General features: G+C 37.3%; 1 protein-coding gene and 1 pseudogene across 1 annotated transcript; both read left to right on the forward strand.

Annotated features, from left to right (window-relative positions):
* The first annotated feature begins 371 nt into the window (after positions 1–371).
* On the forward strand, positions 372–10,896 carry LOC141596567 (uncharacterized; annotated as a pseudogene).
* On the forward strand, positions 9,945–10,592 carry LOC141594853 (3-oxo-Delta(4,5)-steroid 5-beta-reductase-like). Its single transcript, XM_074414841.1, has one exon. The coding sequence runs from the start codon at positions 9,945–9,947 to the stop codon at positions 10,590–10,592; it is 648 nt and encodes a 215-aa protein (XP_074270942.1).
* Positions 10,897–12,128: the final 1,232 nt, after the last annotated feature.

Raw genomic sequence — 12,128 nt, forward strand, 5'->3', positions numbered from 1 at the left:
ATATTAATAATAAATTTGATTTTGACGAAAATAATATAAAACATTTTTTTTTTAAAAATGTGAATTTATAAAGAATAGTGAAGTACACATGTAATTCAAAGAAAAATGTAAAATTGATTAAAATATAAAAGTTCTATAAGAAATTATAGATAAATTAAAGATAACGACATTTTGGATCGATAACGTGAATTAACTCGGAAAATATATTACACCTACGCTTGAAACTTTTATTTGCGTCTTTTTTCATTTCTAAGAATATATTTATATAAGTTGCAAATAAATATAAGGGTATTTTGGTCCAAATCATATGATGAGGTCCTTAAAACTACCAAATAATAATTGGGGTCCTTAAAGCAATGTATAAGAATAATTGGGGTCCTTGTAGTGGTGTTTACTCCCCTATCCACCCTTGAAGAAGAAGATGGCTGAAGGTCTAACTCTACCAATACTCATGCCATGTCCATCTCCTCAAAAAACTCCTTTTCATGAACACCATACTCAACCTTTCAAACCAAACAACAACAACAACTCTCCTTCTCTAACTCCACACCCAAAATCACCTTCTCCACTCCCTCTTAAACCCCTGGTCCAAAAAACCCTCAAAACCCCCAAAAATCCAAACTTCATCACTACCCATCATCCTAAATCCCCTCTTCACCTCCCTAAACGACGCCGTTCCCTCGGAAAGTTCCGAGACCCGAATCGAGGTAAACCCTGGTCTCACCATGGCCTCTCCCCTCAAGGTCAGTAAATTTTCCTACTTTTGAATCGCCCACATTTTGATTCTTCTAATTAGGGTGTATTTTGGTTGGTTTGTGGGAAAATTGTGGAAATTGGGATGTGGGTAAGTTTGATTTTGAGTTATTGAATGCTGATATATTGGGGATTATTAAGGGTTTTATAAGAAATGTGAGTTGGCTTTGGGTGTTTTTAATTGGTTTCGTAGTCGAAATGAGGGTAAGTTGTTGTTGAATGGGCCTGTTGTTGCTGTTATGATCACTATTCTTGGGAAAGAAGGGCATGTTTCGGCTGCGGCTTCTTTGATTAATGAGTTGAGTGAGGATGGTTTTGATGTTGATATTTATGCTTATACTGCTATGATTAGCGCTTGTGCTTGTAAAGGCCGGTATAGGGAGGCGATAACCGTGTTTAGGAAGATGGAGGGTGTTGGGTGTAAGCCTACATTGATTACGGATAATGTGATTTTCAATGTGTATGAAAAGATGGGTATGCCTTGGGTTAAGGTTATGGACTTAGTGGATAGTATGAAGAGTGATGGGATTGTTCCTGATTTGTATACCTATAATACGCTTATTAGTTGTCGTCGTCGTGGATCTTTGTATGAGAAGAAGCGGTTAGTGTTCTTAATGAAATGAAGTGGTTTTGTGCCGGATAGGGTGACTTACAATGCGCTTTTGGATGTTTATGGCAAGTCCCGGCGTCCAAAAGAAGCAATGGAGGTTTTACGTGAGATGGAGATTATTGGGTTTGCGCCTAGCGATGTGACTTATAACACACTGATTTCAGCTTATGCCAGGAAGCCATGGAACTAAAAGGTCAGATGATTAAGAAAGGGATTGTCCCTGATGTATTTACATATACTGCGCTATTCTCTGGCTTTGATGAAAAGGCTGGCAAAGATGATTGTGCAATGTTGGCTTTTGAGGAGATGAGGAATGCAGGTTGCAAACCTAATATATGCACCTTTAATGCCCTTATCAAAATGCACGGTAATCGGAAGCAATTTTCTGAAATGATGAAGATCTTTGAAGAAATGATCAAGTGTAATTGTAGCCCTGATATTGTCACTTGGAGCTCTCTTTTGGCAGTGTTTGGGCAGAATGGTATGGGCGCCGATGTCTCAAGTCTATTCAATGAGATGAAGAGGGCGGGTTTTGTACCCGAAAGAGATACGTTTAACACATTAATAAGTGCTTACAGTAGGTGTGGTTCTTTCAATCAGTCGATGGCCATTTATAGACTAATGTTGGAAGCTGGAGTTTCCCTGGATATTTCTACATACAATGCTGTTTTGGCGGCACTTGCTCGAGGTGGGGAAGAGTGAAAAGGTAATTGCTGAAATGAAATATAGTCAGTGTAAGCCTAATGACTTTAGTTACTCCAGTTTGCTTCATGCATATGCCAATGGAAAGCAGATTGAGCGAATTCACCAGCTTGCCGAAAAAGTGTATTCTGGGGAAGTAAAACACCAATCTGTGCTTCTGAAGACTTTAGTTCTTTTATATAGCAAAACCGACCTTTTAGTGGAAACTGAACGGGCTTTTATGGAGTTGAGGAACAGAGAATACCCTTTAGATATAACTACTCTAAATGCAATGGTTTCGGTCTATGGTCACCGGCAAATGGTTGACAAAGCTAATGAAATCTTGGATTTATTGATGGAAGGACAATTCATTCCTAGCTTGACAACATACAACACTCTCATGTACATGTACATCAGGTCTGGACATTTTGAGAGAGCAGAAGACCTTCTGAAAGATATTGTTGCTAAGGGACTGGCTCCTGATTATCATTTCATATAATACTGTTATATATGCTTATTGGAGAAATGGTCGTTTGAGGGATGCTTTTCGGATATTCTTTGGGATGAGAGGCATAGGGATTATCCCTGATGTAATAACCTACAATACATTTGTTGCAAGTTATGCTGCAAATGCTATGTTTTTGGAAGCAATAGATATGTTTCGTTGTATGATCAACCATAGTTGTAGACCTAACGAGAACACTTATAATTCCATAGTCGATTGTTATTGTAAATTCAATCGCCCAGATGAGGCTGTTATATTTGTGAGTAACCTTTGCAAACTTGACCCATCTCTGCCAAGGGATGAAGATTAAGGTTGTTGGACCGAATAAGAAATAGTTATGCAAGATAAACTTCATCAATCTTTCTGTGACTGGTTGGAATATGAGATTTTGATTTGTCCCCGTGTTCAAACAGCCAAGAGCGTGTAATTTGCAGTATGACCTTTAATGGACATTGGCTTCCTTTTTGGCTGGACTACTGCTGAAAAGTTGAATTCATCGTATTCATGGTATGTTTTCTCTTGATATACTTTATTTATACTGGCTGGATGGTAACCAAAACCTTCTTCTCTGGGTAGATGATCATGTTACATGTCTTTCAGGAGGAAGGACTAAACCAAACTTCAAACAGTTTGTGTTCTTTCTATGAGATCACCTGGGGACTGCAGCCATCTTTTGTAGGAATACAGGTTTGATTTCATCTCCATTAAAGTAATATTTTCTGTAGCGTTACTGTTTACTCGTTCTATACATAACTTCGGACAACCTATCGAACACTTACTGAAGTGAGGTGAAATGCAAGAAGATTATCATGTGAATGCATGTATTGCGATCCCTACGTTGTCAATCTAAGCATAACACGTGGTTCATCGTTTGCATGACTGAAAGAGTACGTGTCTACTTGTCTAGTAAGCACTATTAATTATTCCAACGTTCTTTTGTTTATTCCTAAATAAGAATTACATCAGTTTCCAACAACAACAACAACATTACCCAGTGCCTCAATGGCTCTCGCAAATTGCGGGGTAAGAAGGGGTCGGATGTATGCAGCCTTACCCTTGTGTTAGCAATACAAAGAGGCTGTTTCCGAATGACAATTACATCAGTTTCCAGTGGAAAAAAATTGTTCTAGCTTGGCAAAACGTAGCTACTTCAATAGTTGGCTTACGGATAGTTCACTCCGTGAATACAAGATCAAATACAACTCGTCATGGTGGATACGTACATCAGTAATTGCATTCATGCATGGTTTTGATTTTTTTATATACCACAACCTCTTGATTGGCCATGATCTCACTGATCTCCCTCTTTTTCCTTTTTCTTGTTTTTTTCTTTCTTTAAAGCTACTCTTTATGATATAAGATTGCCATATACAAAATCCTGCCGGTGGGCATCATTGAATAAATGCCCATCATCAGGCAGTGGAATTTAAGGTTAGATCTCAAGAGCGAGAGACATGATACCATCAGCCTAGTGGTTCTCCAGCCTGCCGGATTATTTTATCGTTCTTAAGTCTGTTATATGTCTTAGAAATCTTGCACTCTGGGCAGATAACATAGAAAATCTTATCCATAAGTGGAATAAAACTCTTAGAACTCGATTTTGGACTGAATATGACTCGAAAGCAGAATTTAAATTGGATGGAATTAGACTCAACAAATGGACTGATTTGGACTCAAACAAAGACCAACTAAATGGTTAAGGATTAAGAAGATAAAAGACTCAAGTTTGCACGATTTAAGACACAACTAAACTGATTTGGGACGTGACAAACAACACAAATTGAGACGATTAACATGAATGAAAACAATGGAAAATAGGTTTGTAATTTAAATGCTTATGAACTAAACATTCAAATAACAATTTCCTTGGTGGGGATAAGACTCTAAAACGATTTGCAAGGACTGAAACACACGACTTGGGACTGTTTTGACACGAAAACAAGAACAAGTAACCGAGATATGACTTGAGAAGATCACAAAGCAATCTCAAGACTCGGGATGTTGTTCAAGATCACAAAGCAAGAACTAATCCCCTTATGCACTTGGCCAGATCACAAAGCAAGCCAAGATACACGACCCCAAACACTAAGTAATGGAGTTGTTCTAGCACTAAGCAAAGAACTAATCAAGGGTTTTGAGAAACCTCATAAAACTCATAATTTTCATTAACTCAAATCTGATTTTATCATGTGCCTAGCGTGGTTTATATAGACCAAGGCTTACAATCTTGACCCTTGATTACAAGTTACATCTAAGGGCCACAAAATGAGCAGCTAAAAGGACATAAAAACGGCAGCCTAGGTCTCTTACAATGCTGAAATTGAAAATGACATAAAGCAAATAAATGATAAAAGTAAACTAATAGTCCAATCTTCCTTGTTTGTAGCTCAACTTCTTATTTATGATTATATGGACTGATTGGAGGCTTGAGAAACCGTGTAAGACTCCCATGATGCAGCCAAAAAGCCTCTTGAGCTTTGTTGGGACAAAAGAAGAAAGATTGATAGCGACATTTAGCTCATTGTTCAAAACCGGGTCCCCTTGGTACCTTTGCATTGATTCTTCAATAATTTCTGAATGGTAGCCTTTGGAGATAAAATATCCTACACAAAAACGTCCCAAACTCACCCAAGATAAGAATTAGGACGGTTGGAGCCATGACTTCTTAGACGGTTTTTGAGTTAGACCTCAAATTAGGACAAGGTCCAAAACCGTGGAAAATGGAGCTTGGTGTTGTTGCTATTTTTGCTTCAATAAGTAGGATGCTAGTAGTTTTAAATTTGGGTATTTTATCTATGTGTGAACCAAATATAGATTAGTAAAACAGCATAGAATCTCTTACCCATAAGTAGAATACTAGTGTGTCCTCATCGCTGCCACTGGAATTTAGATAAGATACCCAAATTTGTACTCATCACTATCTATGTGTGACAATTCCAAAGAAATCACCTAAACAAATTGAGAATGTGCTCATCTCTGCCACTGAAATTTGCCAAACCTAATTGTTAATCTAGGTGATTGCTTTAATTTTGTGGATTCTCTGCTTCTGTCCCTTATGGAGCTCTTCACTCTTGGTGCCCTTTGCACAGGCAAATTGATTTAGGTTCCCATTTTTGTGAGGTTATAATAATTCACCTGAAGGCTGGAAATCAGAGCTTTGGTTTTCTCTGAAAAACACTTTGTCCTGCTTCTGAGATTATTCTATGCCGCTCTTCATTATCCTTGTTAATGTTGCGTCAAAGTAAGAACTTTGCAGCTGTAGTTCTTGTGGATTAACTAGAACCCCAATAAGTCTTCAAACTCTTCACAATATTAATGAAGCCTTTAAGGCTATGTGATTCACTGATGAAGCTGAAGTGTTTAAGAAGAATCACGACAGACTCAGAAAAGGAGTTACGACTTGATGCAATGGCTTTTAAGTTTGTGGGATAGCTTTTGGACATCTACTACCTATGGTTTTTTTGTGTTTTTCAATTATTCGTGCTTTTAATTAGATGTATGAAAGGATAAGTTTGTCGTTCTGGTATGAAAAGTTGCTGTGGGGACCTATCTACCTTTTCGACATCTTTAAATTGCTTTTCTCCAAAGTGCGTTTATGGGATGATAATCATCATCACTGTAATGTATCATTTTCAAGGACCCCTAATTGTTTGAGGAACTCCCAATTTTGAGGGTTATGGAGTTTCTTTTGTCGAAGTTGTGACACAAGGAGACGTGATTTTGTTGCATGATAAAGTACAGTCTTGGGTTTAGAATTTTAGAATATCATAAAAAAAACCCTTCTCACCTCTCATGACTTTAGTTCCCCCTTTTGAAAGAATGTTGCAATCATGTAGAAGCGCGAGGATCCTGAAGTTCTTTGTTTGATTGGTAGTGGGCCTAGTAGCCTATTAGGCGGAATTGAAATTACATCATAAAGTATGCAGTAAGCGCATAAACATTAGTTTGGCTTCTCAGTGTTTGGAAAGGATGGATATCCGACGGATTATCTTTTTCTTTTGAGCGTTGTCTCTTTGGCATTCTTCCATGGCCCTTTTAGGATTAAGCAAGGGTGGAGACTAATCTCCCATTCTCCCTTCCTCTCTGGTAACAATCCACTGCCCTGCATTTATAACCTGCGTGTGTACACTTGCATGGATATACTTACATACGTGCACATATCTATATTGGAATTCCACGAGAGCTTCCCCTAGCTGTACTGCTACTTGTCAATTGGAAACCATGATTTCTCAAAGATTACAGCTATTGTCTAATCATTTTCATCTGAAACTGGATTCTGGAGTCCTAAAAACATACCTAACGAATTGACTAGGGAGGGTTAAGTGGTTCATAGAGTAGGCAGTGATGAAGGCAGTGATTCCATGTCGTGGCTAAAACCAACAGCGCAGGGAGGTTAAAGAATGATATGCTTTAAAGCCTATTTCTTTTTGAGATATGTTGTCTGGTTTATGAACCATGGTTGTTGAAATTTGAACAATGTCGAAAGTTGCTTTCTATACTAGTTTTGTTTTCTAGACCATCTCCTAGCTATTTTATAAAAATTTAGTGAAGTCCTTGTATAATGTTCTTGGTTGCTTTTGCATGTCGCTGGTATATGATCTAGAACAATACCATTTACTTCCAAACTTAGATATGAAAGACATTTACATTGTTAAGTTCCTTTGAAAGTTTCTCCGAAAGTAATAAGAAGCTTTTGTTGGAGATAGTTCTAGGAAGAATACACGTATGGTAATCTTTGGAGGAGGCCCAAATGTGTGCATTATTTATTTTTGTGTGAGACGGATTAACAGATGGTGCATTAATTCGCATTGTAATGTTGCTTGGAGTTTGTGGTTGAGGCTGATTGTTATTTGAAAAAATCAGTGTGAAGGTCATGGCTCGGTTGAATTAATGAATTTCTCAGTTCTCACCCCTAAATTTCGAGGCTTGGGTTATTTGAGTAGTACGAAAGATGAGGAGCTTTTTTGTGGGCTAAAGCATCACTTGTTTTTTAGGGTATCCTAATTACGTTTGTCCCATGGGATTGGGTACCTTAATGTGTGCATATGAGTACCTCTTGTCCTCTTTTACTCCATATCTAATGTTTTAAATATGGTAGAAATTTCCCACTTTGGTCGATTGGTCGCTGAACTTTAGGCTAAATGTGTTTTTGCAAATATACTACTCCGTAATATCATAGGTAGTAGGTCTCTTGAGAGACTCTCACTAAGTTATCGAGAGACGTTTTAGTTGACATTTTACTTAGATTGTGGGAATGTAGGAGTTCAACCTGTCTTGAAGGATCTCTTTTTTGCATATTCTCATATTTACTTCATATAAGCAAGAGAACTGAGCTGTCATGTTCATGTACTCATCTTCCTTAGAGAAATTCTTAATCCCTCACTGGTGGGCCCAGAATGAGACCTTAACCTATCATAACTTAGTATTATCACCTGACAATTGGATGACTATAATATACTTTGGCAAATTTATTTTATAACATCACCTTACAGTTGCATAAGCATATCAGGTTGCTTTCCTTCTTTATAATATGTGTAGGTCTTGATTAAGACCGTCTTAAGTTAAGATTTTTCACAACACTCCTTTATTTTTGCCTGTCTTAAATCGATTTTGAGTGCCGTCGTTAGGATGGTCTTAACCTAGAATTTGTGTTATATTATATCCTTTTGTCTCGGTCATTTGTCTACCTTTTTTTAATTCTTGTGAAGACTATTTAATCAAAGGTAATCAAATGAACGGGACCGATGTTAGTATATTTTATATTCTGGTTTAGATTAAATGATGTCGATCCAGCGATTTGGCTATCCTATACAAGATGAGAACTCTGACTCAGGCAGAGGATTTAGTTGTTGTTTTCCCTTTTTGCTCTCTTTTTCTGTGGAAGTGGGTATGAAATGGTTGTTTTTATCCTGGTTTTAGATATCGGTTGTAGTCTTGACCTTGTATCTGACTCCGTGTCATAAATGTTGTCAATACCACCACATTCATGGTACTAGATCTTGGTTTCAGTTTGATTTCAGAATTGGTTATAGATTGCTTTCCATGAGATGCTATCAACTTCGGTTTTTAAAAGGCACGGGGCTGTCAGAGATGTACCTCATAGACGCTAATCGTGACGTGATGTTGCATGTATTAGGGCTGATATGGCTTAGGGGAAGAGCATAATAAAAGAATTATACTCCGTATATTATGTGTCGCTAATCGTGACGTAATGTTACAGTCTTAACAACGGTCTAAAATTTTTCTCATGTCATAAATTAGATTTCACTTAGTATTTTATATATACTCTGTAATTACTCAAATGCTATTTCAACAATATACTCCATTAGATATTTATATTAGGGTTTTGATTGTCCTGATATTAACCCTTTTTATTTATTTAATTTGTTTGACCTTATTTTGGTGTCTTAAAAATCCCCGTATATTTCCGGCATTATTTGAAAAACTAAATCAAATAAAATAAAATACGGATTAATTTGGAATATTCAAATGACAGAAATATATTTACATGTATGTAGACAAAAATGCAATTATGAATAATAAAATACAAAGTATTTGCTTCCCACAATTTCTAATTGAAATCGTGAAGAACTACATAAGCTATTGGATGATTTCCAAGTCTAGTCAGAAGCCACCTACTATTAAACCCAGTTTTATAATCTCCTTATGTTTTCCTTCCCATGCTATTAGACCACTCTTCAATTCTCAGCACATCCATAATAATAGAACTAGAATTACTTTTAAACCGATTTTCCGTGTCATGGACTGGTGGTGGCGAGGAGCGGCCGGTGCCATTAAGCACGTAAATGATCTCCTCTTCTCATTTTTTTCGTTCCATATTTCCTCATGTTATAAACCATTTGCGCTTCTTATATTATTTTTGTGTTGTTTGGCGGATTATTGATTTTATGTTCTTATTTGTCTTGTTGTATGCTTCCTCAAATTATATTACCTATGCTTCTTAAAATATGAGTTTCATAGTTTGTAGAAGATCTCGCAATTCTTGATGCATTTTTTTCTGGGTCATGATGGAACAAATGTTTTTGTATTTTCAAAAAATGGGCTGAGTGTTGGCCAAGTTTTATGGGATCAAAACCCAGGCTCATGGCAGTCATGTCGGTCCTAGACCCAGACTCAGACCCGGTATAGTTTAACTGATCTAAAATTCTCATATTCAAATTTGGATCCGTGCAGAGACAAGAGACAGGAGATTTCCCTTCAAAGTATCAGAACGTAGCGCTCATAGTTGGTGTGACTGGCATGTCGGGCAATAGTCTCGCTGACATGCTTTAGCTTGCTGGTACACCTGGTGGCTGGTGGAAGGTTTATGGTGTGGCCCGTCGGCCTCAACCCGAATGGCAATTTCACCACCGAATTCACTACATTCAATGTGAAATGGCGGATCCACAAGATAGCCAAGCTAAACTTTCACGCCTAACCGATGTAACTCACGTTTTCTATGTTGGCTGGGTCAATAAATCCTGCGAAGATGAAAGTCGTGTAGAAAATGGCAATATGTTGCGGAATGTTCTTAAAGTGGTCATACCTAATGCTCCGAACTTGCAACATATTTGTCTTCAAACAGGTCAAAACTCTTCTATCCCTTCTTCAAATGTTGGATTTTCTGAAGATCTGGCTAGGACAGATAGTTTGGGTTGCTACTCCGGTATGGAGAATATATTATCCGAGGAAGTTCAGAATAAGGAGAATCTGACATGGTCAATCCATGGACCGTCAGTAATGATCGGGTTTTCTCCTTATAGTACTAGGAACATTGTCGGGTCACTCTGTGTTTATGCTACTATATGCAAGCATGAAAAGAAATCCCTGAGGTTTCCGGGGATCAGGGCGGCTTGGGATGGTTACTCCGAGGGGGCAGATGTGGACTTGGTTGCAGATCAACAAATATGGGCTGGACTAAAGCGTCCAGGTAAAGGGGAGGTTTTCAACTGTAGTAACGGGGACAAGTTCAAGTGGAGAGATTTATGGAAGGTTTTAGCAGAAGAATTTGAGGTTGAGTATATGGAATTCGAAGAACCTTGAGGAGATGATGCAAGATAAAGATCAGGTATGGGATGAAATAGTAGAGGAGAAGGTCTGTGATATTCCGCCACCCTGTGTATATTGTCATCCTTCGATTTGCAGGTCCAACAACGTTAACTTCGACGGATACTTTCTTCAATATAATAGCTACAATTTTTTTTATAATGATCACAACTTCACATATTTGCACAATGGTTATAATGTGTTATGCTAAATCCTTGGAAAAAAAAATCCGTCTTAACAATAAAACGGATCAAGTATTATCTCAGTATCCCACTTGAGTATATAAGACAAATATTTTATTTTTTTTGATGCATTCTGATTTTGTCTTATTCATACAGCTTGATACGTCTTAAGTTAAAACGGGTTTATTGTAGTTTTTCCTCTATTATAGACTTCATAACGTTCTTATCATGATTCTTTTTGTCCACTCCACCAAAACAATTGGACAAATTCCTTTTTTGACTCATTAGCTTTGGACTTCCATGAAAATTACAGCAAGCAACTAATTTGAATTTTAAAGCTATCTGACTAATTCCCAATTTAGCGGCGAGCACTAACTAAAATGAAGGCATTTTATTTATGTTTCAGAAATAGGGAAATTTGTATGTAGAAATAATTATTAAACTTATTACAAGACCCACGGCTAAGCTAGCCATTGAAACTAGCCGTTGCTCTCCTCCAATTCAAGGCAGCAATCTCGTGTTTCCTCACTTGTACATATTATAGATGTTACACTTATTTCTTTCCGTAAATATGCCTGTATCGTTCTTGTATAAATAGCTAGGGTCATACAATGTAAACCACACAACTGATAATAATACAATTGCATATATTTCTCAAATATCGATTTATTATGGATGGTATCAGGCTTAGGTTTTTAACTCTGCCTCCGGTCTCCTTTCTCCATACACTTCAAAACTCGAAAAAAAAAAAAAAAAAAAAAAAAAAAAAAAAAAAAACAACCTCCATCAATGACGGACACTGACAAAACTATGGATTCCTCAACCCCCAACCATATTCCTTGGTTCATGTCGAAAATCCAAGTGCTAATATCACTCAAATTCCTTTTAAAGGGAATAACTACAATGAATAGTCTCGTTCCTTTCATCTAGCTCTTCTCGCGAAAGGAAAGATTGGGTACATCGATGGTACTATTACCAAACCTGATGATACGGCAACCAATTTCGAGACGTGACGATCTACCAACGCACTGGTGACGGCATGGATTTTTAATTCCATCGAATCCAGTACTAGCAAAACAATTTCTTTACATCCCCAGGCGAAACAGGTTTTCAACTGTATTTACACAATTCTAACATATATTATCTTTTAGCTTTTTGAAAAAGTTTTTGAGAAATCTTTGAGCTTTAAACATAGACTTTTCAACTTCAAAAAGCTTTCTGAAAAATCTTTTGAGCTTTAAACCGAGACTTTTGAGCTCTAAATTACTTGCAATTGTCGAGCTGGTTTGAAAACTATTGCTTAGACGCGTTTCTAGCATAGTTACCTGAGTTCGAGTCAATAGGTCTTGGC

This window comes from Silene latifolia, chromosome 8, assembly GCF_048544455.1.
Source record: "Silene latifolia isolate original U9 population chromosome 8, ASM4854445v1, whole genome shotgun sequence".
In the NCBI taxonomy this organism is placed as follows: domain Eukaryota; kingdom Viridiplantae; phylum Streptophyta; class Magnoliopsida; order Caryophyllales; family Caryophyllaceae; genus Silene; species Silene latifolia.